This window comes from Polyodon spathula, chromosome 26, assembly GCF_017654505.1.
Source record: "Polyodon spathula isolate WHYD16114869_AA chromosome 26, ASM1765450v1, whole genome shotgun sequence".
NCBI lineage: Eukaryota > Metazoa > Chordata > Actinopteri > Acipenseriformes > Polyodontidae > Polyodon > Polyodon spathula.
Genome location: NC_054559.1, coordinates 2,111,409 through 2,137,806, shown reverse-complemented (window position 1 = coordinate 2,137,806; position 26,398 = coordinate 2,111,409). Strand labels below are relative to the sequence as shown.

General features: G+C 41.0%; 1 protein-coding gene across 2 annotated transcripts in view; it reads right to left on the bottom strand.

Annotated features, from left to right (window-relative positions):
• Positions 1-5,780: 5,780 nt before the first annotated feature.
• Positions 5,781-26,398, bottom strand: part of LOC121300685 (homer protein homolog 3-like) — a 102,569-nt gene continuing 81,951 nt past the window's right edge. For both annotated transcript variants that reach the window (XM_041229350.1, XM_041229351.1), the window contains 4 exons: positions 26,075-26,231; positions 17,786-17,896; positions 9,827-9,898; positions 5,781-6,337 (listed from right to left, as the gene is read on the bottom strand). In XM_041229350.1, the coding sequence (XP_041085284.1) occupies positions 6,152-6,337; positions 9,827-9,898; positions 17,786-17,896; positions 26,075-26,231 (526 nt within the window). In that variant the 3' untranslated portion in view covers positions 5,781-6,151. The remainder of the gene's footprint in view (positions 6,338-9,826; positions 9,899-17,785; positions 17,897-26,074; positions 26,232-26,398) is intronic.

Here is a 26,398-nt window from a genome sequence, read left to right as displayed (position 1 = left end):
ACACTTACCCTTCATTTTCAAACAGTATTTTAGTTGTGTGTGTAAAAAATACATATGAAACACTTCACTTGTTTCCATATAGCTGGAGAACCGCTTATTGTCCTAAAACTTGATATTAAAATAAATTAGTGCACGTTATTGATAATATCAGATTCAGAGTCTGTCTAGTCACTTGTATGTCACCCTACATATTTGCCAATATCAGTAACCACTGATTAAATTACGATGAAACATTTAATTGACAATTCTTATTCTATACTATTCTTTATAAAATGGTCTCTTTTAAATATTCTGTCCTGATTGGTCAAAATAGGACAAAAATTTTATTAAGTTGAATCACCATGTTTCCAGTATCAAAAAAAAAAAGGGATGGTAAAGTATTATATATATATATATATATATATATATAATATATAATATATATATATATTATATATATATATATATAACTTAATTTAGTTATCAATTCATCATATAATTAAACTTAATTTAATTGGACAGGCTGGTTTCACAGACACTGATTAGCACACATCTTGTTTTTTTTAATTATTATTATTGAAAATCAGTCTGAATATCAAGTGTTTCTTTAAAAGAAACAATGCCTACTCTTGTGGTCATTGTGCATTTGTGAATAACAAAATACCTTTCCATTTTAAATAAGCATGCTCTAGTAATATAGAGGGTCAAGATATTCCATATGAAAATACAGTTTTGCATGTATAGAAAAAGCTACCCTTCCCTTGTCTCCATAACAGAAAGAACTACCCCTCTTGAAGGAGTGAAAACCACTACTGTAAAAGCCATTTTATTACAATAATCAATATTTGCACAAATAACCCTTTTCTTGCACTGGGCATCGTTTGGTTCTTTGCAGATAGAACACAACAATATAAAATTGAAATGGCTACTGTATCAGAAACATTCACTGCCCCCTTTCCATTTACGTTGCATGAAGACCTTTTAGTGTAAATATTTAATATGCAGCATTATAGACAAGGCCCCTTTTTGTTTTCTTAGTTCATATAAAATTTCCTGTGAATTTATTAAAGTTTATTAAAAAATCAAATGCATTAAAAACAAGTAAACAATGAACTTCCCAGTCCTTCAGGTACATACTGGGGGTAATACTCTGGGAGGGTGAGAAAAGCAGCTCACCTGTGTGAGAATACAAGCGCCTTGACTACAGGTAATATTTTAAACTGCTGCTTTCTGTACCCAGTCACATGGTCCCACTACAGTAAGATTGGCTATTGGAGTGTAATTAACCTGCATCACAAGCAAAAGAGCTAGTGAGAGGGGAGACATGGTTATTGATGGATTTGTTTTTGGAACATTGGTTATCACTTGAAGATCCTTTCAAAGTTTCCCCACAGTAAAAGCATTGTAAAGAACAGCAAAGTATGGTAAAGCACATTAATAAACATGGCAAACTCATAGTATTACAGTACCATTTGAAGCATGGTAAAACTGCAAAAATACAAATGCAAAAAATGTGGTAAACTTTAAGGAATCTGACCATTTATTGAACATTTTAATTGAGAATAAAAGTAGTTTGATGATGTGGACTAGATGTTCGAGCGAGGGAGGACTGAACTGAATTACATTTTAACTGAGCACTGAACAGAACACAGAACAGCAGCATTTAACTCCATTCTGAACCAAACTAAAGTTAACAATAGCCAACTGAGCCTACTACTAAAAATAATTAGCATTGCAAAACTACTAGCTGATTATAAAAAGCAAAAACTACTGCAGATATATTATCATTATTATCCAGCTAATGAAACACTCAATATTCGATTCTTGTATTAAAAGGACTGGGTGTGTTTTGCTTTCTAATTCCTACAGTAGAACTACAGGGAATAAGTTAAGAGTTTGACGTCTGGTTTCACAGATTAGCACAAATCTCAGACTCCCTTACTTAAAGTAACATTGGATCGGCCGATACTAGTGCCAAATCGAGGTCTGTGAAACCAGCTACTAGTGTCTTAGACACTGCACCTGCTAGGTAGGCTATTCCATGCATTTCTATTTCTGTGTAAAAAGTGATTCATACCTTCTGTTCTAAATTAATCTTCCATGCCCCTCTCTGTGCTAAATCTGAAGTACAGTAGTGACATGGGTTCACTATCTAAACCATTTATGATTTTATAAAGTCCCTCTTCTAGGCTGAACAGACCGTTATTTGAATGTGTTCTCCTGGCTCAATCCACTGAGTCCTGGGATCAGCCTCGCCACCCTTCTCTGTACATTCAGGTGCAATGATGTCTTGCTTGTATGTTAGTCTGTGAGGAGGGGCTCTCACAGCTGTTCATTGCTCAATGCTGCAACACAGATATACAACCTAGGCCAGATCAGCCAACGGATCTATAGGATTCAGAGCCAGCCCCTAATACACTTTAACAACAATACAGTCATAACCCCATAATGGAAGATACAAAAACCCTCCTTAATTGAAAAGTAAAAATGCCAGGTTTGGTTAATTGAAGTCCTAAACACGCAAGAGACTTCCATACACAGTAACTGATCTTGGTTTTGTCAAAGTCCCTTTTTAAACTGTGTATGTATAATGAAGTTAAGAAAGTACTGAAAACATACACATACATCCTTTTAAACAAATGTACTCTAATGATTTGGAAATGTAACTATGAATCCGAAAATAATTCTAACAGGCAATTTCCTATCTGATTACATCATGATTCAGCGATTTCCTAACAGAGAGTTTCTTGTAGGGATTGGACTACAGTACCTTGAAGAGGAGGAGACCAATCATAGCAATCTATACAATGTGCTTTCCGCTTTCTAAGTTTAATAATAAAGTTTCAGACTAAATAAATACACATGATTGACTAAACCCTTCAAAATAAACATTCTAGATCACAAATGTAGATCTTTTTTTTAATCAGCCTCCAGTTTCATTAAACGAGACAACACAAGACATTATAATCTTACAGCGCAATAGCGTATGCAATGCATTCTGAATGACATCTTTGGTAAATGTAAGTCAATATTGTATAGCAATTCAAGTTATACCTATAATTAAATATATACCAAAAATAGCCTTGTGCTTAGCCTTAAGCACTCTTAATCATTTAGAGTTCTTGAATCTACACTAAAAGGAATACAATGTTAACAATCAGTTGTCAGTTTTTAAATTAACATTGTCATCTACAAAAATGTTCCCATTAAGAAGCTGCTTAGACACAAGTTATTGGGAAAGAATACAACGCATGCAGTTGAAAGAGTATCAAAGAATAAACTAGTGAAAGAGGCAGGCAGATTCAGTGGTTCAGATATGGGGCGATTTAAAGCAGAGAGCAATAAGTATTATTACACAGAGGGGCTTGATTTGACAGGATTTACTGCTGTATATTTTACCTGCAGATGGAAAGTTGCTGCTGCATCCTGGTACCTAATCATGTCATGGGCTGTATGTCAAACTCACTCCAGTGGTCAAGCTGCAATCAGACCTGGTGACCTACAGCACATTAAGGAAGCAGCTGTTTATCGAGGGAGTTCTGAAATATTTCCAATTCAATACAGGGTCTCTTGATAAAGTTAATTTACCATGGTTTCACTCATTTAAAAGGTAGTGTTGTTAATAATTTATATTGCTTCCTTCAACACTAACTGAGCAATACCACCTTAATACCTGGTTATCAATAGTTAACTTCCAGTTGTTTAATCAGAAACATGATATTAAAAAGTCTAGCTCAATAGTATTTCAAAACCAGATAAAGCTGTCCATTACCATTTACATTAATTTTAGATTCCATTCTACAATCATTAACACAATGTACTTCATTATCTGCTTTAGTCACCCCCAGACAGCTTTTTACATTTTTAACATTCTCTTTTTGTTGAAAACTGTATTACTTCGTACTAAACTGCATTTTCTTAGATTTTGTTTTATAACTGTACACTTAGTGTTTTATGGTGCTATTATTCTTAGTGTAATTCCTAAAACACTGTATCAGGGTGACCCGATTCAGGAGTTGTTCTTCAGTTCTTGTTGCCTGTCACAGATACCTGAGGCACAGGCTAGATCAGTCAAAGTGTCTATAGAAGTTCAGGTCTTCTGTGATTTGTCACTTTGGATCAAGTTTCCTTTAGTTTTGCTGGTAATAAACTGCTGTGCACAAGATAGCCTATGTTACATACGTCTATGGCAGGTAACTACTGAAGAGCAGGGGGTCAAGAAGAGCTACTTCCTTGTAGTAACCCCTGGGCAAAGTCTCTGACGGCAAAAAGCTCTTCAAATTGAACTTACTATGCAATGCTTAAGCAAAGCAGTGTTGGGCTTGGTTAGTACTTGGATGGGAGACCACCTGGGAATACTGAATGCTGTAGACTGCATGTTAAGCTCATACGAATATATATAGTGAAATGCAGCTCCTGATCTCATAGTCAAAGCACCTGAATGCAGACTTATCAAAGATGAATAAAAGCAGAGTATTTGAGTAAATTGCAAATCAGAACAACTCTGAATAATAGAAACATCATAAACAAGTAGAAAAGCAGACTTGGAAATTAAATGTAAAGCTTCTTACACAATACTAACATTTAAACTGGAAGCCTCTGAGCACAGACACACAATAACAGCCAATAAGTGGGGAGGGAAAAACAAGAATTCCATCCAATTCAAGTGAGACTTGCATGTTTATGCAATACCTGTATACATTCATTCTCATGCCATTCATGGGATTCAGAGCAGTATCTACTAAAGACCATGACTTGTTCTCCCTAAGGGCTTTTTGCATCATAAATGTGAGACTAAAGGTTTAGGTTTATTTGTTTAGTCTCACCATTAACATCTATGCAAGCTTCCCTTTAATGGAAAAAAACCCCACCAGATTCACTGCATCTCATTAGGAGCAGCAACGAACTCAAACAACCCATTAACAGCCAGCAGGGAAACTCACACAGGTGTCAATATACTAACCAGCCCATTAACAGCCAGCAGGGAAACTCATCAATGTACTAACCAGCCCATTAACAGCCAGCAGGGAAACTCACACAGGTATCAATGTACTAACCAGCCCATTAACAGCCAGCAGGGAAACTCACACAGGTGTCAATATACTAACCAGCCCATTAACAGCCAGCAGGGAAACTCACACAGGTATCAATGTACTAACCAGCCCATTAACAGCCAGCAGGGAAACTCACACAGGTTTCAATGTACTAACCAGCCCATTAACAGCCAGCAGGGAAACTCACACATCAATATACTAACCAGCCCATTAACAGCCAGCAGGGTCAATATACTAACCAGCCCATTAACAGCCAGCAGGGAAACTCACACAGGTGTCAATATACTAACCAGCCCATTAACAGCCAGCAGGGAAACTCACACAGGTTTCAATGTACTAACCAGCCCATTTCAGCCATCAATGTACTAACCAGCCCATTAACAGCCAGCAGGGAAACTCACACAGGTTTCAATGTACTAACAACCCATTAACAGCCAGCAGGGAAACTCACACAGGTAACAGGTGTTAAAGGTGATACTAATAATCAAATTAGTCTCACTCTCTTACCTTTAGTCTGATATTGATGATGCAATATTGCTATGAACCTTGCTGAGCTCAAACTTAAATACATTTTATGGATGAAAAAACAAAAAATGAAAAACCATGAATGATTTGTGAATGAGAGAATTTGTTTCGTACACCCTATCCATTCTTCCTTTAGGCTCTCTAACCCTAACCCTGTTCATTCTTCCTTTAGGCTCTCTAACCCTAACCCTGTTCATTCTTCCTTTAGGCTACGGTAATATTTTTATAGCCTAGGTTATTCAATTTAAGATCATTTTAAAGTCAGGTTAACATCAGAGCTCCTTAACTTAGTTTAAAACAGGCACACCATTATATGATCACAGAGCCCTTTATCATACATACAAACACCCCTGTGAAGGGATCTCACACTGTCCTCAAATCTTAACACTGAAAAATCTAACAGCCAGTACTAGATTTAAGCATCTAAACAGCTCACTTTCATCTTGTGAAACTACCTGTAAAAAGACTTCCCAAATGCTACTACTACCTAGTTAACGCTGTGTTCTACATTCAGTTTGAGCTAACTGATTTTGTGCTTTAGATTCCCTTGGCCTGGTCCCAGAGTGCTGTGCTTGTATCTCTCTGACAGGTGTTTACTTGTGGACCAGTGTGGCCAGGCTCTGTCTCAGGTCAGTGAGGTCGAAGATCTTGACATCCAGGATGTCGATGATTCTCTGCACCTCACTCTCCGCTCGGCTGCGCTCGTCCAGAGAGTTCGATAGAGTCTGCTCCAGCATGTGCACACGCCTCTCCAGCTCTGTGTTACGAGACTCCACTTCCTGGAAATGAAATACAGAGCAAATAAAACCTTGACAATTATTTTGCCCGTGATTTTCTCCCCAATTTGTCCAAGTCTAATCCCTCACCACAGCCACTCCCCACACAGGTCAGGAGGACTGATGGTCAGTGGGTGTCCTCTGATCCCCAAGCCAGTCACCTCTTTACATGCAGGAGCTCCACAGTGAATGTGAGCTGCAGGCCCCAGGAGGATCATCACTGCAAATTAATGGATTATTGATTGCTACGGCATGGCTCTATGTGGAACCTCACGTCTCCCCAATATGTTATATGACCAGCACATGCATGCTTTCAGCTGTCTTTGACGTCTTTCATGTCTACAAAAACCCAAGTGCCAGGTTCAGCAGCCTTCCTCATTCTATTAATGTGCCTTTTCAACTTTGCCAGACCTTTGAAAAGTCACATGTATTTAAATAGATTGATGAAGGCTATTACTGCAGGCATGTAGGACTATCCAGGCAAGCTCAAAGAAAGGTAAAGGCAGGTCTAGAGAAAAATGCTAACTCTACTGAGACTGGTATTATTAAAGAAATATCTGTTTGCAGCCATGCTTATTCTATTCTAAATGTTTTCTATAATGTGTGTTTCTTTCAGAACTGCACATTAGAGACCATCATGCAATGATATTATTAATGACAGGAAATAAGTCATTGAAGGAGTGGAGGCAAGCAAGTGCAACCCTAACTGAAAGCATGGCTGCAAACAGATATTTCTTTAATAATACCACTCGTATAGAGTTAGCATTTTTCACTAGATCTGCCTTTACCCGGCTCTGAGCTATCCTGGAGAGTCCTACATGCCTGCAGTGAATAGCCATCATCACTCCATTTAAATCAATGTGACAATTACATTAAAAGCAGCTCATGAGTATGATTTAAGCCCCAACACAAGAATGACTCATCTCTGTCCTTCGCCTAAATTCAGAATGACTGGCGATGTCAAATTGAAGTGTTTGCATCTCTTCTATTAATTATTCTTAATTACTGTGTTTGTTTGTTTTACTATCTGTTTGTTTGGCTCATTAAAACTTTATCTGTTGTCTCTAGACATTGTAGACTCTCACACATCCCTCCAAAATAAACCCCCCACCCCCAAGCTGTCATGCATTTTCCCTGGATCAGCCGGACTAGGCCTCAGGTTGTGTCTTGATGAGCCCCCCTCCCTCTTTACAAGAGGAGCAGTTCTCTGCCCATGTGCCCCCTGGCTGGGCCTCTCTCATTGCTAGCAGGGTTAACCAAGAACAGAGGCAAACAAATCTATGCTTACATGTGTTTAGATAGCCAGTATCTTACCCTTTATTGTACACTGAACAAAAATATAAATGCAACATGCAACAATTTCAAAGATTTTACTGAGTTACAGTTCATATAAGGAAATCAGTCAATTGAAATAAATTCATTAGGCCCTAATCTATGGATTTCACATGACTGGGAATACAGATATGCATCTGTTGGTCACAGATACCTTAAAAAAAAAAAAAAAAAAAGTAGGGGCGTGGATCAGAAAACCAGTCAGTATCTGGTGTAACCATCATTTGTCTCATGCAGTGCAACACATCTCCTTCGTATAGATTTGATCAGGCTGTTGATTGTGGCCTGTGGAATGTTGTCCCACTCCTCTTCAATGGCTGTGCGAAGTTGCTGGATATTGGCAGGAACTGGAACACGCTGTCGTACACGTCGATCCAGAGCATCCCAAACATGCTCAATGAGTGACATGTCTGGTGAGTATGTAGGCCATGGAAGAACTGGGACATTTTCTGCTTCCAGGAATTGTGTACAGATCCTTGTGACATGGGGCTGTGCATTATCATGCTGAAACATGAGGTGATGGCGGCGGATGAATGGCACGACAATGGGCCTCAGGATCTCGTCACTGTATCTCTGTGCATTCAAATTGCCATTGAAAAAATGCAATTGTGTATGTTGTCCATAGCTTATGCCTGCCCATACCATAACCCCACCGCCACCATGGGGCACTCTGTTCACAACGTTGACATCAGCAAACCGCACGCCCACATGACGCCATACCTGCCATCTGCCATCTGCCTGATACATTTGAAACTGGGATTCATCAGTGAAGAGCACACTTCTCCAGCGTGCCAGTGGCCATCGAAGGTGAGCATTTGCCCACTGAAGTTGGTTACGACGCCGAACTGCAGCCAGGTCAAGACCCTGGTGAGGACGATGAGCACGCAGATGAGCTTCCCTGAGACGGTTTCTGACAGTTTGTGCAGAAATTCTTTGGTTGTGCAAACCCACAGTTTCAAGAGCTGTCCGAGTGGCAGGTCTTAGACGATCCCGCAGGTGAAGAAGTCGGATGTGGAGGTCCTGGGCTACACTTGGTCTGCAGTTGTGGGGCAGGTTGGACGTACTGCCAAATTCTCTAAAACGACGTTGGAGGTGCCTTATGGTAGAGAAATGAACATTCAATTCTCTGACAACAGCTCTGGTGGACATTCCTGCAGTCAGCATGCCAATTGCACGCTCCCTCAAAACTTGAGACATCTGTGGCATTATGTTGTGTGACAAAACTGCACATTTTAGAGTGGCCTTTTATTGTCCCCAGCACAAGGTGCACATGTATAATGATAATGCTGTTTAATCAGCTTCTTGATATGCCACACCTGTCAGGTGGATGGATTATCTTGGCAAAGGAGAAATGCTCACTAACAGGGATGTAAATAAATTTGTGCACAAAATTTGAGAGAAATAAGCCTTTTGTGTGTATGGAAAATTTCTGGGATCTTTTATTTCAGCTCATGAAACATGGGACTAACACTTTACATGTTGCGTTTATATTTTTGTTCAGTGTAATTGTGGTAACTTGTGATACTCACTGTGAAGTCCTTTTAGAGAATGGCTCATATAAGCAATGCTATGTCAACTGCATTACTAGTGGAGAATATCTTAAGATACAAAATCAGATATTTCACTAATGGAGCATTGTGTTTAAAATAATGCAATCCTACATGTTTATTTTTTGTTTTGTGTATGGTAAGCTATGGAGTTTCGTTTGCAATTGTATGGAACTTACAATTTTTAAGCTAAGCGATTAGAAGAGAATGTCTTGCTTTGAAAACTACAAAAGTTGTTTTGACCAATTATTATTGTTGATTCATTGATAAATTGCTGTCTAATGCTTTGTTTTATTGTAACTTTGTTAAAGTAATATTGACTGTGAAGTTTTTTTTTTATGAACGCATTATTAGATTAAATGCATGTTTAATAAACTCTTGTTTTTAAAATATATTCCTGGCAAATTATTTACCTGTGTAACAATCTTGATTTATGAACTTTAGATTCAATAGATTGTCGTCTATTTTTAGATTATTGTGCCGTTTTCAGAGAATGATATTGAGAACGGGTTTATACGTTATACTAAAATGCAGTCATTGTTTTAAGAATATGAATTGCTAGAATACTGCCCACAGCTCCCTTTGCTCCTGTGATATTGAAAGCTGCTGTTACCTGTAGCCTCTGCACAGCCTCTTCCCTCTCTTTCTCCACTTCATTGTAATTGCTCTGCAGGTGATGTATTTCCTAGATCACATGAACACACCATGTTAAATTGCACTTGAATGAAGAAATCTTTAGTTTGTAGTGTCTTTTGAGGGCTCAAAATCACTGCAGCCTGCTCAGAATTCAAGCAATCTGAGAAATGAGGTCGCTTTGAGAACCAAATTGTGTTTAACTTTCAGGTAGTCTGTACTGTTTCACTTCCTAGTTAATTTCACCTCAGCAGCGTATTCAGAACGCGGATGTCCAAATGTTTTTCAAATGGGATCAATTTCAGGATCAAAGAATGTAATTTGCTGAAGCAGCCGGTTGGTTAAATGTGCCATAAGAAGTCATTGAATGGGTGGGGATAATTTCACTGTCCAGATGAGTGACCGAGGAAGTGTGAGGCTACCTGAAACTAAGGCATACAGACAACAGGGAAATAGCACACTCTATAATCATTAAAAAACGAGAATGGAGTGTAACAAAGTTTTAACTAACAATTAAACACTTCTTTAAATGTTCTATTTGCAATAAATGAAGTCACAAGTATATGCAACTAAGAAAACTTCTTAAATTGAAAGGCATAAGCAAAATGATGGACTAGAAGCCAAGAATAGCTGGATTGAAATCCCTGCAGGTCCTGAACCAAGGTGTTTCAGAGCCCCTGCAGCATCACAAGAAATGCATTGCCTTACCTTTGCAGTGCCTGTGGTCTCTGTATCTCTGTTTATTGACTTACCTTTGCAGAGCATGTGTTGTCTGTATCTCAGCACATTGCATTATCTTTGCTATGTGTTATATTTTTTATTAGAAACGATTCAGTACCATCAGCCAGCTCCAGCAGGCTTCTATCAGACAGTAAATGCCTGCTGGAGCGTCACAGCATCAACTGTGACAAGATTTTAAATTTTGACATGAACATAAGAACTTAAGAAAGTTTACAAATGAGAGGAGGCCATTCGACCTGTCTTTCTCGTTTACTTGTTAGTAGCTTATTGATCCCAGAATCTCATCAAGCAGCTTCTTGAAGGATCCCAGGGTGTCAGCTTCAACAACATTACTGGGGAGTTGATTCCAGACCCTCACAATTCTCTGTGTAAAAAAGTGCCTCCTATTTTCTGTTCTGAATGCCCCTTTGTCTAATCTCCATTTGTGACCCCTGGTCCTTGTTTCTTTTTTCAGGTCGAAAAAGTCCCTTGGGTCGACACTGTCAATACCTTTTAGAATTTTGAATGCTTGAATTAGGTTGCCACGTAGTCTTCTTTGTTCAAGACAGAACAGATTCAATTCTTTTAGCCTGTCTGCATATGACATGCCTTTTAAACCCGGAATAATTCTAGTCGCTCTTCTTTGCACTCTTTCTAGAGCAGCAATATCTTTTTTATAACGAGGTGACCAGAATTGAACACAATATTACTAATGCATTGTAGAGTTTTAACATTACTTCCCTTGATTTAAATTCAACACTTTTCACAATGTATCCGAGCATCTTGTTAGCCTTTTTTATAGCTTCCCCACATTGTCTAGATGAAGACATTTGAGTTAACAAAAACTCCTAGGTCTTTTTCATAGATTCCTTCTCCAATTTCAGTATCTCCCATATGATATTTATAATGTACATTTTTATTTCGCAGTACCTTACACTTTTCTCTATTAAATGTCATTTGTCATGTGTCTGCCCAGTTTTGAATCTTGTCTAGATCATTTTGAATGACTTTTGCTGCTGTAACAATGTTTGCCACTCCTCCTATTTTTGTGTTGTCTGCAAATAACAAGTTCGCTTACTATACCAGAATCTAAATCATTAATGTAGATTAGGAATAGCAGAGGACCTAATACTGATCCCTGTGGTACTCCACTGGTTACCACACTCCATTCTGAGGTTTTTCCTCTAATCAATACTTTCTGTTTTCTACATGTTAACCACTCCCTAATCCATGTACATGTGTTTCCTTGAATCCCAACTGCGTTCAGTTTGAGAATTAATCTTTTGTGCGGGACTTTGTCAAAAGCTTTCTGGAAATCTAAATAAACCATGTCTGTTGCATCCTCAAAAAAATCAAGCAAGTTAGTTAGACATGATCTCCCTTTCCTAGAACCATGTTGACTGTCTCCCAGTACCCTGTTACCATATAGGTAATTTTCCATTTTGGATCTTATTATAGTTTCCATAAGTTTGCATATAATAGAAGTCAGGCTTACTGGTCTGTAGTTACCTGGTTCAGTTTTGTTTCCCTTTTTGTGGATCGGTATTACGTTTGCAATTTTCCAGTCTGTCGGTACCACCCCTGTGTCAAGAGACTGCTGCATGATCTTGGTTAGCGGTTTGTAAATTACTTCTTTCATTTCTTTGAGTACTACTGGGAGGATCTCATCCGGTCCAGGGGATTTGTTTATTTTAAGAGCTCCTAGTCCCTTTAACACTTCTGCCTCAGTTATGCTAAAGTTATTTAAAACTGGATAGGAACTGGATGACATGTGGGGCATGTTGTCAGTATCTTCCTTTGTAAAAACTTTTGAAAAGTAATCATTTAATATATTTGCTATTTTTTTTCTTCATCTACGATTTTGCCATTTGTATCTCTTAAACATTTAACCTCCTCTTTGAATGTTCGCTTGCTTTTGTAATATTGGAAAAACATTTTGGAATTGGTTTTAGCCCCCTTAGCAATGTTCATTTCTATTTCTCTCTTGGCCTTTCTAACTTCCTTTTTGACTTGCGTTTGCAGTTCTGTGTACTCTTTCTGTGTACTTTCTTTTTGGTCCTTTTTTAATGCTCTAGGAAGTGGCTTTTTTCGCTGAATATTTTTTTTTATTGATGTATTAAACCATTTTGGCAATTTAGTTTTTAACGATCAATCAGCGCCCAGCCACCTGACATAAAAAGAGGCCTGTGCTTCTCATTTAGGAGGAGGGAGCTGAGGAAGCAGGTTGGTGTTTGTGGTTTTTGTGATTTGTGAATTCTACATCCAGTGAAGGCATTGTCCAGCCTGGAAACCTTTATTTTTGTAAGTTTGTTTTTTGTACTGTTTTTTTCTGTGTGTATAAATCCCTTTATTTTGCCCTTGTGCACTTTTATTTTGTGTTTATTTATAATAAAAGTATATTTTTTTGAACTGCAGACTGTCTCTGGGCCTCTATCCACTCACCAGCCTGTCAACTATGGTGTCAGAAGCGGGGTAGCGCCACCTAGATGCTCATAGCAGTATTTATTTTATTTTTTGGAATTTTTGGGAGAATTATTTTTTTTTTTTTGGATTATGGGAAAGAAGAGCAGACAGTGGCAAAGGCAGGAAAAGCAGCAGCTGAAGAAATGTAAGCTGCTGCAGCCACCGCTGGAGGACCCGGCCAGCCTCTTCCCCTGGTGTTCCTGGTGTGGGAAGGAGGACCATCGTTGGCGGTCCTGCCTAGATGTGCCACCGGCAAACTGGTGTGGCCGGTGTGAGGAGAACGGCCACAACTGGGCAGGATGTCCCTACAACCAGGCCCAGGAAGAGGTGCAGTATTCACCCCGGGCATCAGGGGCCACCCCACTACCTCCAGCACCGCCACCTTCACCACTGTCCTAGGAGATCTGGGACTGGTTGATGCACCCTGAGGCAGACCTTGTCCACGATCTCCCCATAGTTATCAACACGCTGTGGCGTCGAGATGGGGAGAGGTTGGAACAGTGGGAGGAACAACACCACCCAGCGTCCTTCCCAGAGGTTGCCCTCATGGTGGTTAATTACCTGGCGGTAGACTTGGGAGATGACCCAGTCACTCCAATAAAGAGGGTGGAGATGCCTTCCCGAGAGCCAGAGAGGGGTGAGCCGCCTTCCTGAGAGCCAGAGAGGGAGGAGGAGCTGCCGTCCCAAGAGCCAGAGAGGGAGGAGGAGCTGCCGTCCCCAGAGCCAGAGAGGGAGGAGGAGCTGCCGTCCCCAGAGCCAGAAGGGAGGAGGACCTGCCGTCCCCAGAGCCAGAGAGGGAGGAGGAGCCGTCGTCGTCCCGAGAGCCAGAGAGGGAGGAGCCGCCGTTGTCCTGAGAGCCAGAGAGGGAGGAGCCGCCTTCGTCCCGAGAGCTAGAGAGGGAGGAGCCGCCTTCGTCCCGAGCGCCTGAGAGGCAGGAGCCGCCGCTCCCAGAGCCAGAGAGGGAGGAGCTGCCGCTCCCAGAGCCAGAGAGGGAGGAGCCGTCGCTCCCAGAGCCAGAGAGGGAGGAACCGCCACTCTCAGAGCCCAGAGGGAAGGAGCTATGGCCCAAGGATGCCTGCCTTGCACCGCCCAAGGATGCCTGCCTTGCACGGCCCAGGGATGCCATGCCTACTCCGCTCAGGGATGTCTCATTTGGATCGCCTGGGGTTGCCTGCTGCTCCGCATTGCTTGGGACTGCTAGTGTCTCCTTTTTGTTTTCTAGGGTTGCTGAGGGTCGCCACCTCCACCACCAGAGGGAGCCGGGCCGCCGTCGCCGCCTCCGCCACCAGAGGGAGCCGGGCCGCCTTCGTCATACTACCTTGGAGATCCGGGGCCCCTTCAACTAGAGAAGGCGTGGGGGCTCCGACATCAACCCCGCCCACAACCACCCACCATAACAGCCCACCCAAGGGACATAATTGGACTCTTGGGGGGGGGGGGGGGGGGGGGGGTGGGGGGAAGGGGGGAGTTGGCCGATTGCGGCCGGTGTACGTTGTACATGGGGGTAGGTGTGTGGCAGAGCAAAGCTCTGCCCTTTTTAAATTGGCAGGGATGGGGTTAATTTCACCTACCTGCCTGGGTTTATTATGTTCAGGTGGCTGGGGTTGATTAGTTGATTAGGTTAATTAACGATCAATCAGCGCCCAGCCACCTGACATAAAAGGAGGCCTCTGCTTCTCATTTAGGAGGAGGGAGCTGAGGAAGCAGGTTGGTGTTTGTGGTTTTTGTGAATTGTGAATTCTACATCCAGTGAAAGCATTGTCCAGCCTGGAAACCTTTATTTTTGTAAGTTTGTTTTTTGTATTGTTTTTTTTTTATGTTTAAATCCCTTTATTTTGCCCTTGTGCACTTTTATTTTGTGTTTATTTATAATAAAAGTATATTTTTTTGAACTGCAGACTGTCTCTGGGCCTCTATCCGCTCACCAGCCTGTCACAAACTCCCTAATGCTTCTGAAAAGAAAGCCCTTGTAAACTGAAATAGGAATGATATCAGAAGGGTTTCTTTTTAAAGTTTATTTTGAATGGCTTCTGATGAATTGTCACAAAGACGGCCGGAGTGGGTGGCGTCAGACCAGAAACAGGAAAATAAACAGAGAGAGAGGTGGAGTTTGGTGGAGCTGAGCGAATGCTTTCACTCAGCATTTAATAAATAAACAAAACAGAAAATAAATGGTGGTAACAAACAGAAACACAAGGACACGGCACATTCGTCAAAATAAACAGACAAACAAAATAGACTAAACAAAACACGGTGAGCAGATATTTTACGATTATTATTATTCTTATTATTCTCTTTACCTCCGTCTCCAATCCCATTCTCCACTCACTGAACACCCAACCCCGAGTGGGTGAAAACATGCAGCTTTTATGTAGCTGTACCAAGACTCAACTGCTAATCAATCATTCAATTGGAGTCTCGGTACAACTGCGCATGAATTAATAAAGTGCAATTCCCCGTGCTCATATATTACTTTTTACTTGCACTTGAAGTGCTGTGCAATCCTCATGCCTAAATATAAATATACATTTTTAAACACACGTGAAACACAGACCCGTTTATATCCCGTGTACCAATGCCTATACACCAACATTAAACACACAACACACAACATATAACAGATAATATACACAGGGGAGGGCACTTTGTCACATATACCTTTGTCACATATACCATATAGGCAGGCACCCTTGGGCGAAGCGTGGCAGGCATCCTTGGGCAAAGCGAGGCAGGGAGTCAGGACAAGCTGGGGTGCGGGTGTTGGCCCTCTTTTCAGCCACTGCGGCCGGGCGGTTCTTCCCCGAGCTTCCCTCAGCAGCCTTGCATAGGCTGCTGAGGACAGCCAGCATCCAGTCCTGGTCCTTCTGATGAAGGTGCTCCTGCTGCTCTGCTCCTGCCTGTAGAGGTGGCGGAGGCAGAGACAGCTCCTGCTGCTCTGCGCCTGCCGGTGGAGGTGGCGGAGGCAGAGGCAGCTCCTGCTGCTCTGCTGCTGCCGGTGGAGGTGGCGGAGGCAGAGGCAGCTCCTGCTGCTCTGCGCCTGCCGGTGGAGGTGACGGAGGCAGAGGCAGCTCCTGCTGCTCTGCGCCTGCCGGTGGAGGTGGCGGAGGCAGAGGCATCTCCTGCTGCTCTGTGCCTGCCGGTGGAGGTGGTGGAGGCAGAGGCAGCTCCTGCTGCTCTGCTCCTGCCGGTGGAGGTGGCGGAGGCAGAGACAGCTCCTGCTGCTCTGCACCTGCCAGTGGAGGTGGGAGCGGCGTGTAGTCTCCTGGCGACGGAGGTGGGATCGGCGTGTAGTCTCCTGGCGACGGAAGTGGGAGCGGCGTGTAGTCTACCCTTGTTTCAGGAGACTGGTCTGGCTCTCCCTCTCTTGCAGGGGACTGGTGCGGCTCTCCTTCTGGCTCCGGAGGTAAAACCAGCAGGCACTCTTCCTCTGCTGGTGGAGATGGGAGCAGTGGACGCTCTGCCTTCCTCTTCCCCTTTCCCCTTCTCTGCCTCCTCACCTTCCTTTCCTGGGCCAGTTCTTCCTCTCCATACTGGTAGGGACAGCGGAAGGGACAGTTGGTGAACAGATGGTCCTGGTCGCAGAGGAGGCACCCCGGCGATGGCTTGTTACATCACCGTGGATGTCTGGACCTTAGGCGGCACTCCTCCTCCCTGTCCTTCACCTCTTTAGCCTCCTTCCATCCCATTTTATTTATTTATATATATTTTTTTGGTTTTTTTTTTTGTTTTTTTTCTTTTTAAACAACAATTTGCGGTTCCTGCTCTGGTCTGACACTTGGAGGCGGTGTTGTCCCTCTTCTGACACCACGTGTCACAAAGACGGCCCGAGTGGGTGGCGTCAGACCAGAAACAGGAAAATAAACAGAAACACAAGGACATGGCACATTCACCAAAATAAACAGACAAACAAAACGGACTAAACAAAACACGGTGAGCAGATGTTTTATGATTATTATTGTTATTATTATTATTCTCTTTAACTCTGTCTCCAATCCCGTTCTCCACTCACCGAACACCCAACCGTGAGTGGGTGAAAACATGTTGCTTTTATGCAGCTGTACCAAGACTCGACTGCTAATCAATCATTCAATTGGAGTCTCGGTACAACTGCATGTGAATTAATAAAGTGCAATTCCCTGTGCTCACATATTACTTTTTACTTGCACATGAAGTGCTGTGCAATCCTTCTGCCTAAATATAAATATACATTTTTAAACACATGTGAAACACAGACCCGTTTATATCCCGTGTACCAGTGCCTATACACCAACATTAAACACACAACACGCAACATATAACAGATAATATACACAGGGGAGGGCACTTTGTCACATGAATGTATTTAGAGTAACATTTATTTTCAGGTAATTTAAATCATGAATCCTGTTAATTGTGTTACAAGATGCAGGGCTTTAGTACTTAATGCGATAATTTTCAATGAATTCTTTGGTGTCTGACTAGCAGCTGATCAAATTCGAGCAGAGATATTAGCGATCACAGAAAATGAAACTGGCATCAATCACACCTGATGTTTTCCTATTGTTGACTGGATGTCTCCATCCGACTCAACCACGACGTGCTGTCAACTCAGCTGATTAGAAAAGACTTAAACTGAAAGAGGCGAACCCTGTTGTAAAATGAACAGGCTTCCTGGTGTTAAAGAACCCCTGGCACAGATTGATCACAGTATGTTGTGAATACTGAATATAGCCTCAGTGTTGACTGCATTGACACAGCCATGCTCTTCATGCGCTACCTCATCCTTTGCTTTCAGCACGGCCTCCAGCTCCTCCAGGGACTGGTTCAGCTCGTCCTTGCCAATGTCACAGGCAGCGTGTCGGGCCGCCTGTGCTTCCAGCTCAGCCACCTGGACCAGAGAGACATGGCACTTTCAGAGCAAAGCTCGCAAGAAACTCTCCTCAAGAACGACAAGACCATCAAATGAAAGCAATCAAATGCATGCAAAGGGGCCTGACAACCATTGTATGTAAAATGTCTTCCATATCGCTCCATTCTGATTCTCTCAATAACTTGCTGGTGGCAGAACCTAAAATCCTTCCTTCCTGTGCAGGTCACATTTACTCCAATGGTCTGTGTGACCTACAGCACAGGAAGCATTTAAACTAGAAAGGAAGGGGGGAGAAATCAACAAAAAAACAGAAGGGAGACCGCATCAAAACAAGAACAACAACTCAGGTAAGACAACCATTAAATGTATTTATCTAAATGCTAGAAGTATCAGAAACAAAATTCTAGAACTTGAAGCTACTGCACTAACAGGTAACTATGATGTGATAGGTGTTACAGAAACTTGTCTGAGAGTGATGGGGACGAATATAATATTTGTGGGTATACACTGTATAGGAAAGACAGGCAGGACAGACGAGGAGGAGGGGTAGCGCTATACATAAGAAACAGTCTTGAAGCCCAGGTGTTAAACCTGGACAAAGAAAATAAAACCGAATCAATATGGGTCAGAATAACAGACAAAAATTCAAAAGGCATAATAATAGGAGCATGCTATAGACCGCCAGATTCAGACGGTGAGCACAATAATCTGTTATACAATGACATTAGAAATGTGTGTAGCAAAGGAGAAGCCATACTAATGGGGGATTTCAACTTCCCCCAAATAAAATGGGAAAACCCGGTGGGTAGCACGAAGGATGAAATAGAAATGGTGGAAATGACAAATGACTGCTTCCTAACACAATTTGTCAAGGCACCGACTAGAGGGGAGGCATGCCTTGATTTAGTCTTTTCAAATAACGAAGATAGAATAACTAAAACAGAGGTCAGAGAACCACTGGCAAACTCAGACCACAACATGGTCTCATTTGAAGTGTTTTTTAAATCCTCAAAAGTAAAGACTAAAGCTAAGGTTTACAATTTTAGAAAAGCAAACTATGAAGGCATGAAACAGAGACTAACAGAAGTAGATTGGAGTAAAATAGAGAAAACACCCACAGAAGAAGGATGGTTGTTCTTCAAAAATGTAGTACTAGAGGCGCAAAACAATTACATCCCTAAAGTAGACAAATCTAAATGTAAAACTAAATTGCCAAAATGGTTTAATAGATCAATTAAAAAAAATATTCAGCGAAAAAAGGCACTTTACAGAGCATTAAAAAAGGACCAAAAAGAAAGTACACAGAAAGAGTACACAGAACTGCAAATGCAAGTCAAAAAGGAAGTTAGAAAGGCCAAGAGAGAAATAGAAATGAACATTGCTAAAGAAGCTAAAACCAATTCCAAAATGTTTTTTCCAATATTACAACAGCAAGAGAACATTCAAAGAGGAGATTAAATGTTTAAGAGATACAAATGGCAAAATCATAGAGGAAGAAAAAAAAAATAGCAAATATGTTAAATGATTACTTTTCACAAGTTTTTACAAAGGAAGATACTGACAACATGCCCCACATGTCATCCAGTTCCTATCCAGTTTTAAATAACTTTAGCATAACTGAGGCAGAAGTGTTAAAGGGACTAGGAGCTCTTAAAATAAACAAATCCCCTGGGCCGGATGAGATCCTCCCAGTAGTACTCAAAGAAATGAAAGAAGTAATTTACAAACCGCTAACCAAGATCATGCAGCAGTCTCTTGACACAGGGGTGGTACCGACAGACTGGAAAATTGCAAACGTAATACCGATCCACAAAAAGGGAAACAAAACTGAACCAGGTAACTACAGACCAGTAAGCCTGACTTCTATTATATGCAAACTTATGGAAACTATAATAAGATCCAAAATGGAAAATTACCTATATGGTAACAGGGTACTGGGAGACAGTCAACATGGTTTTAGGAAAGGGAGATCGTGCCTAACTAACTTGCTTGATTTTTTTTTGAGGATGCAACATCGATAATGGATAATTGCAAAGCATATGACATGGTTTATTTAGATTTCCAGAAAGCTTTTGACAAAGTCCCGCACAAAAGATTAATTCTCAAACTGAACGCAGTTGGGATTCAAGGAAACACATGTACATGGATTAGGGAGTGGTTAACATGTAGAAAACAGAAAGTACTGATTAGAGGAAAAACCTCAGAATGGAGTGTGGTAACCAGCGGTGTACCACAGGGATCAGTATTAGGTCCTCTGCTATTCCTAATCTACATTAATGATTTAGATTCTGGTATAGTAAGCAAACTTGTTAAATTTGCAGACGACACAAAAGTAGGAGGAGTGGCAAACACTGTTGCAGCAGCAAAGGTCATTCAAAATGATCTAGACAAGATTCAGAACTGGGCAGACACATGGCAAATGACATTTAATAGAGAAAAGTGTAAGGTACTGCACGCAGGAAAAAAAAATGTACATTATAAATATCATATGGGAGATATTGAAATTGGAGAAGGAATCTATGAAAAAGACCTAGGAGTTTTTGTTGACTCAGAAATGTCTTCATCTAGGCAATGTGGGGAAGCTATAAAAAAAACAAGATGCTCGGATACATTGTGAAAAGTGTTGAATTTAAATCAAGGGAAGTAATGTTAAAACTGTACAATGCACTTGTAAGACCTCATCTTGAATATTGTGTGCAGTTCTGGTCACCTCGCTATAAAAAAGATATTGCTGCTCTAGAAAGAGTGCAAAGAAGAGCGACCAGAATTATTCCGGGCTTAAAAGGCATGTCATATGCAGACAGGCTAAAAGAATTGAATCTGTTCAGTCTTGAACAAAGAAGACTACGTGGCGACCTAATTCAAGCATTCAAAATTCTAAAAGGTATTGACAGTGTCGACGCAAGGGACTTTTTCAGCCTGAAAAAAGAAACAAGGACCAGGGGTCACAAATGGAGTTTAGAAAAAGGGGCATTCAGAACAGAAAATAGGAGACACTTTTTTACACAGAGAATTGTGAGGGTCTGGAATCAACTCCCCAGTAATGTTGTTGAAGCTGACACCCTGGGATCCTTCAAGAAGCTGCTTGATGAGATTTTGGGATCAATAAGCTACTAACAACCAAACGAGCAAGATGGGCCGAATGGCCTCCTCTCGTTTGTAAACTTTCTTATGTTCTTATGTTCTTAAGTGACTGGGTCCCAGAAGTCCATGTACTAAAAACAACAGAAACTTCTATGACAAACATTTCAAAGTCTTTCTCAATGTCTTAATTTCCACAGAAACCACCACTGAATGTTTTACAATTATGGGTGAAATACCCCAAATCTATAAGACATTGAGCTTTGGTTATCTCAGTTGTGCTAAAGAATGACCTTACCAAATTTCATCATAATTGGATAGGTGATTCTAAAGACTGTAAATCTTTTAATGTTTTTAGAACAAGAGGAGGACAACTAGCCCACCAACGAGTCAGGTTCCTAGTAACTGATTGATCTGAAAACATTGTTAATTTATAAATGATCCAAGTGATTCAGCATCAACATGACAACCCATATCATCCCATCGCCACTCTCCATGTGAAGAAGTAGTCTCCTCCCTCTGTCTGTCTCTACTGAATTTCCAGCTGAGCCCTCTGGTCCTAGTTTCTGCACTGCACTTAAAGTATTGGTTAGTGTTAACTATGAAGTTTTTAAAATATAAAAAAGAGGAGTTGAAAATCAAGTTCTCCCCTAATCCTTCTTTGTTCTGGGATAAATACAGTGGCTCTCAAAAGTATTCACCCCCCTTGGACTTTTCCACATTTTATTGTGTTACAACATGGTATCAAAATTGATTTAATTAGGAGTTTTTGCCACAGATCAACACAAAAAAGTCCATAATGTCAAAGTGAAAAATAAAATCTACAAATTGTTCAAAATTAATTACAAATATAAAACAGAAAAAAATAATTGATTGCATAAGTATACACCCCCTTTGCTATGACACACCTAAATAAGCTCTTGTGCAACCAATTAGAAGTCAGTTAGTTGAATGGAGTCTACCTGTGTGCAATTAAGGTGTTTCACATGATTTCAGGTTCAATACACCTGTCTCTGGGAGGTCCCACAGTTGGTTAGTACATTTCCTATCAAAAACTACATCATGAAGATGAAGGAACATTCAAAGCAAATCCAGAATAAGGTTCTTCAAAAGCACCAATCAGGGGTAGGATATAAGAAAATTTCCAAGGCATTGAATACTCCCCCGGAGCACAGTAAAGGCCATTATTAAGAAATGGAGAGAATATGGTGCAACTGTGAATCTGTATAGCACCAAGAGGTCTATGGCAACTCTAAAGGAGTTACAGTCTTCCATGGCTGAGCTGTGAGACACTGCATACGGCAACAATAGCCCGGTGCTTCACAAAACTGGCCTTTATGGGAGAGTTTAAAAAAGAAAGCCATTGTTGAAAAAAACTCACATCAAATCTCAGCTAGAGTTTGCCAGTAGGCATGTGGGAGACTCTGAGACCGAGTGGAAGAAGATTCAATGGTCTGATGAGACCAAAATAGAGCTTTTTGGCCTCAACGCTAAGCGCTATGTTTTTGTGCAAGCCTAACACCGCCCATCATCCTGAGAACACCATCCCTACCGTGAAGCATTGTGGTGGCAGCATCATGCTATGGGGATGCTTCTCTGCGTCAGGGCCTGGAAAGCTTGTGAAGATAGAGGGCAAAATGGATGCAGCAAAGTACAGAGAAATCCTGGAGGAAAACCTGCTTAAGTCTGCAAGAGACCTGGGACTTGGAAGAAGATTCATCTTACAGAAGGACAATGACCCCAAACATACATCCAAAGCCACACTGGAGTGGCTTAAAAATAAAAAGGTCAATGTCCTGGAGTCCTCAATCCAATCGATATGTGGAAAGAGTTGAAAATTGCTGTTTTTGATCCAACTTGATGGAGCTTGAGCTATTTTGCAAAGAAGAATGGGCAAAAATTGTAGTATCCAGGTTTGCAAAGCTGGTAGAGACTTATCCAAATAGACTCACGGCTGTAATTGCTGCCAAAAGTGCCTCTACCAAATATTGACTCAAGGGGGTGAATACTTATGCAGTCAATTATTTTCTGTTTTGTATTTGTAATTAATTTAGAACAATTTGTAGATTTTATTTTTCACTTTGACATTATGAACTTTTTTTGTGTTGATCAGTGACAAAAACTCCTAATTAAATCCATTTTGATATCATGTTGTAACACAATAAAATGTGGAAAAGTCCAAGGGGGGGGTGAGTACTTTTGAGAGCCACTGTAGATACAGTTCCCTAAACTATCTGAACTCATGACAATATCCTGCTTTAGATTTTTAAATACATTATTTAAAACAAAGGACAGTGCTTAAGACACCTGGAATTATATTACACAGGTTTAGCTCTAGATTTGTATCCAGTGCAGGCACATGCAGAGGGTCCTCATAACCGGGTAATAAACACACAGCACCAAAAAGGTTGTAAATATTTGTACAAATCCAATGCTTATCAGATTACAGACAAATGCAATTCAAATTGAGGCTAGGAGTTTGTGATAAAAATTTAATATCAAGCCTGTTCACCATGTAGAGTATCAGACAGAGGCACAATCAGTGCATAAGCACACCCATTTTTAGAATCTTTCTCTTCAAAACAGCAGTAATTAAAGGCTGGCGAATATTCTTCCTTCAGTGCAGTGGGTATGCAGCGCTATTGTTTTATTCAAGGTGCTCTGGCATTTCTCCTTGAAAACTCCTCTGTACCCAGTCTCCAAGTACTTAACACTCCCCCAGCCACCAAACCCTTAACACTTCCCCAGCCCCCAAACCCTTAGCACTCTCCCAGCCTTCGAGCCCATAATAATCCCCCAGCCTCCAAACCCTTAACACTCCCACAGCCTCTGAGCCCTTAACACTGTTCCAGGCTCCAAACCCTTAGCACTCGCCCAGCCTCCGAGCCCTTAATACTCCCCCAGCCTCCAAACCCCACTCCCCCAGCCTGCAATGCTAACCACCTGCTCCGATCTGGTCATTGTCTCCTAAAGAGAACTTCAGAGGCAGTGTGCACACTTTATACAATAATTGCACAACTCTTACAGATTGTGAGCTTCCAGTCATGGCTTTGTAAAGTTATTGGTCTATTTACCTTTGTTTGTCTGAATAAGCACTGTAGCCAACTGAAAGAGTTTTCAAGATCAATGCTCCTGTGATTCAAGCAATTGTGCCTCAACACCACAACTAAGAATAAGTCTCCTTCCCTCTTGTACCAAGTCTATCTCCACTTTCCAACTGTCCTCTGGACCATTTAAATGCACTTAGAAAATGTGGAGTGGGACATGCTGGCCATGGTTTTTATGCAGTCTAAAACGAAAGCCCAATTTTTGCAAAAACAACAATTTAAAATCATGCAAAGCATAGCAAGGATTATCATTTTAAATAATATCAATGTGTCTTTGTCACAAAGATGGTCGGAGTGGGGGACATCAGACCAAAAACAGGAACCGGGAAATAAAAGACAGAGAGGTGGAGTTGGGTGGAGCTGAGCGCTTGCTTGAGCTCGGCATTTAATGAATTAACAGAACAGTAAATAAAAATGTTGTAACAAACAAAAACACAGGACATGGCACATTCGCCAAAAAAAGAGACAAACAAAACAGACTACACAGACAAACACAGTGAGCTGATATTTTACTTATTATTACTATTATTATTATTATTACCTCTGTCTCCAATCCCATTCTCCACTCACCGAACACACAACCCCGATAAGTGAAAACATGCAGCTTTTATGCAGCTGTACCGAGACTTGATTGCTAATCAATCATTTAATTGGAGTCGCAGTATAACTGCACGTAAATTAATAAAGTGCAATTCCCCATGCGCATATATTATTACTTTTTACTTGCACATGAAGTGCTGTGCAATCCTCGTGGCTAAATACAAATATACATTTTAAACACTTGTGTTACACAGACCTGTTTATATCCCATGTACCAATGACTATACACCAACATTAACACACAACATACAACATAAAATACACATAGGGACTGGCACTTTGCCACAGTCTTCCAAATATTAAGCACTGAAAATGTTTCCACATCTATAACTTCTGTTATACCTCAGTTAAGGCAATATATTCCCTCATATTCTTGGTGTTCTAGTTAGAAAGGGAACAGCCACGTAGGGGAAGGGAGCGATCCCTGCAAAGTCAAAGTAACCCAAAAAAGCTGTCTCTAATAGACTCAGTTTAAAAGCCTGGAGACACTCTGGATTATATTTAACCATGTGGACACAGAAGCTGCCACTTCCCTGTGGTGATTTATTATTGCTTCAAACTAGGCCAATAGAAAAAGGAAAGCACTGCCCTACAAACCGTGGCCCCAGGAGAGAGGCACGAGTCCCAGCCTCCTGGGCACAGCAATTGTTCAAATACCAACTGGAATGGATGAGGTTTGCCAGCTCATTCTTAACATTTTTCCCCACATATTGATGAAGACAAAAAAAAAAAAGATTTTTGAAGTTTGTTGTGGAAAATAAAAATGCATTTAAAACTTCAAAACAAATTAATTCCTATTCAATTCAAATTTTGTAGAAATATCATATAATAGTTCTACAATTGCTTTAAGAATGCATACTGTAATTGGAAAGTTTAAGAAAATCAGGGAAAAAAACTTTAAATTTAACAATACAAAATACCATTATTTGCCATGCTTAAGTATTTCAATTAAAAAAAAAAATGCTTCTGGAAAGAATCCTAAATGTAGGACATGGATACCTACCTGGTTAAAACACACGATGGTGGCCCAAACATTTTTAGCCAACCAGGAATCCAAAAGGATTTAGACTGCATTAAAAAAGTGGTGACAGATTTACTCAAACAAGCACCCCTCATGAGATGCTAAACTTGGACAGAATAAGCAGACACCACACGGGACATAGGCAATACACATTTGACATTTTTGACCCGGAGAGTAACCAAAAGTTTACTCATCACTGCGATACAGGTTGATCCCAGTGAGTACAAACGTGTTTAATTGAAACAGTGTTACAAATGAGATTGTGTTTATCAAACACTTCACTATCCTGCTGTTATAATCCAAAACATTGGATTTTCTTTTAGTATTTCTAAAGGAGCTTCCCATCCCCTGCATAGAACTTGTGTGCTGTACTGCCAGGTCTCTCACCTGCTCTCTCAGCCGCTCTGTCTCCTCCTGGTACGCAGACAGCTGTTTCTTCCACTGCTCCACATTGGCGTTGGCTTTATGCAGCGCTGCAACCAGCTTGGAGTTGTTGTCCTGCAGTGTGAACAACTCTGCCTCCCAGCTCAGCTCACAGATTGACCTAGAGGAAAACAAGTACCATGGCTAACTCCAGCTCCCTTGGACCAGCGGAGGCTACCTGATCCCTCAATGAATTATTTTTGGTTGGAAAGTTGAAACAAGCTTTAAAATGATAACATTAGGGGTCTGAGTGTCACCACTGGTGCAGCCCTGTGATTGAGTCAGGGG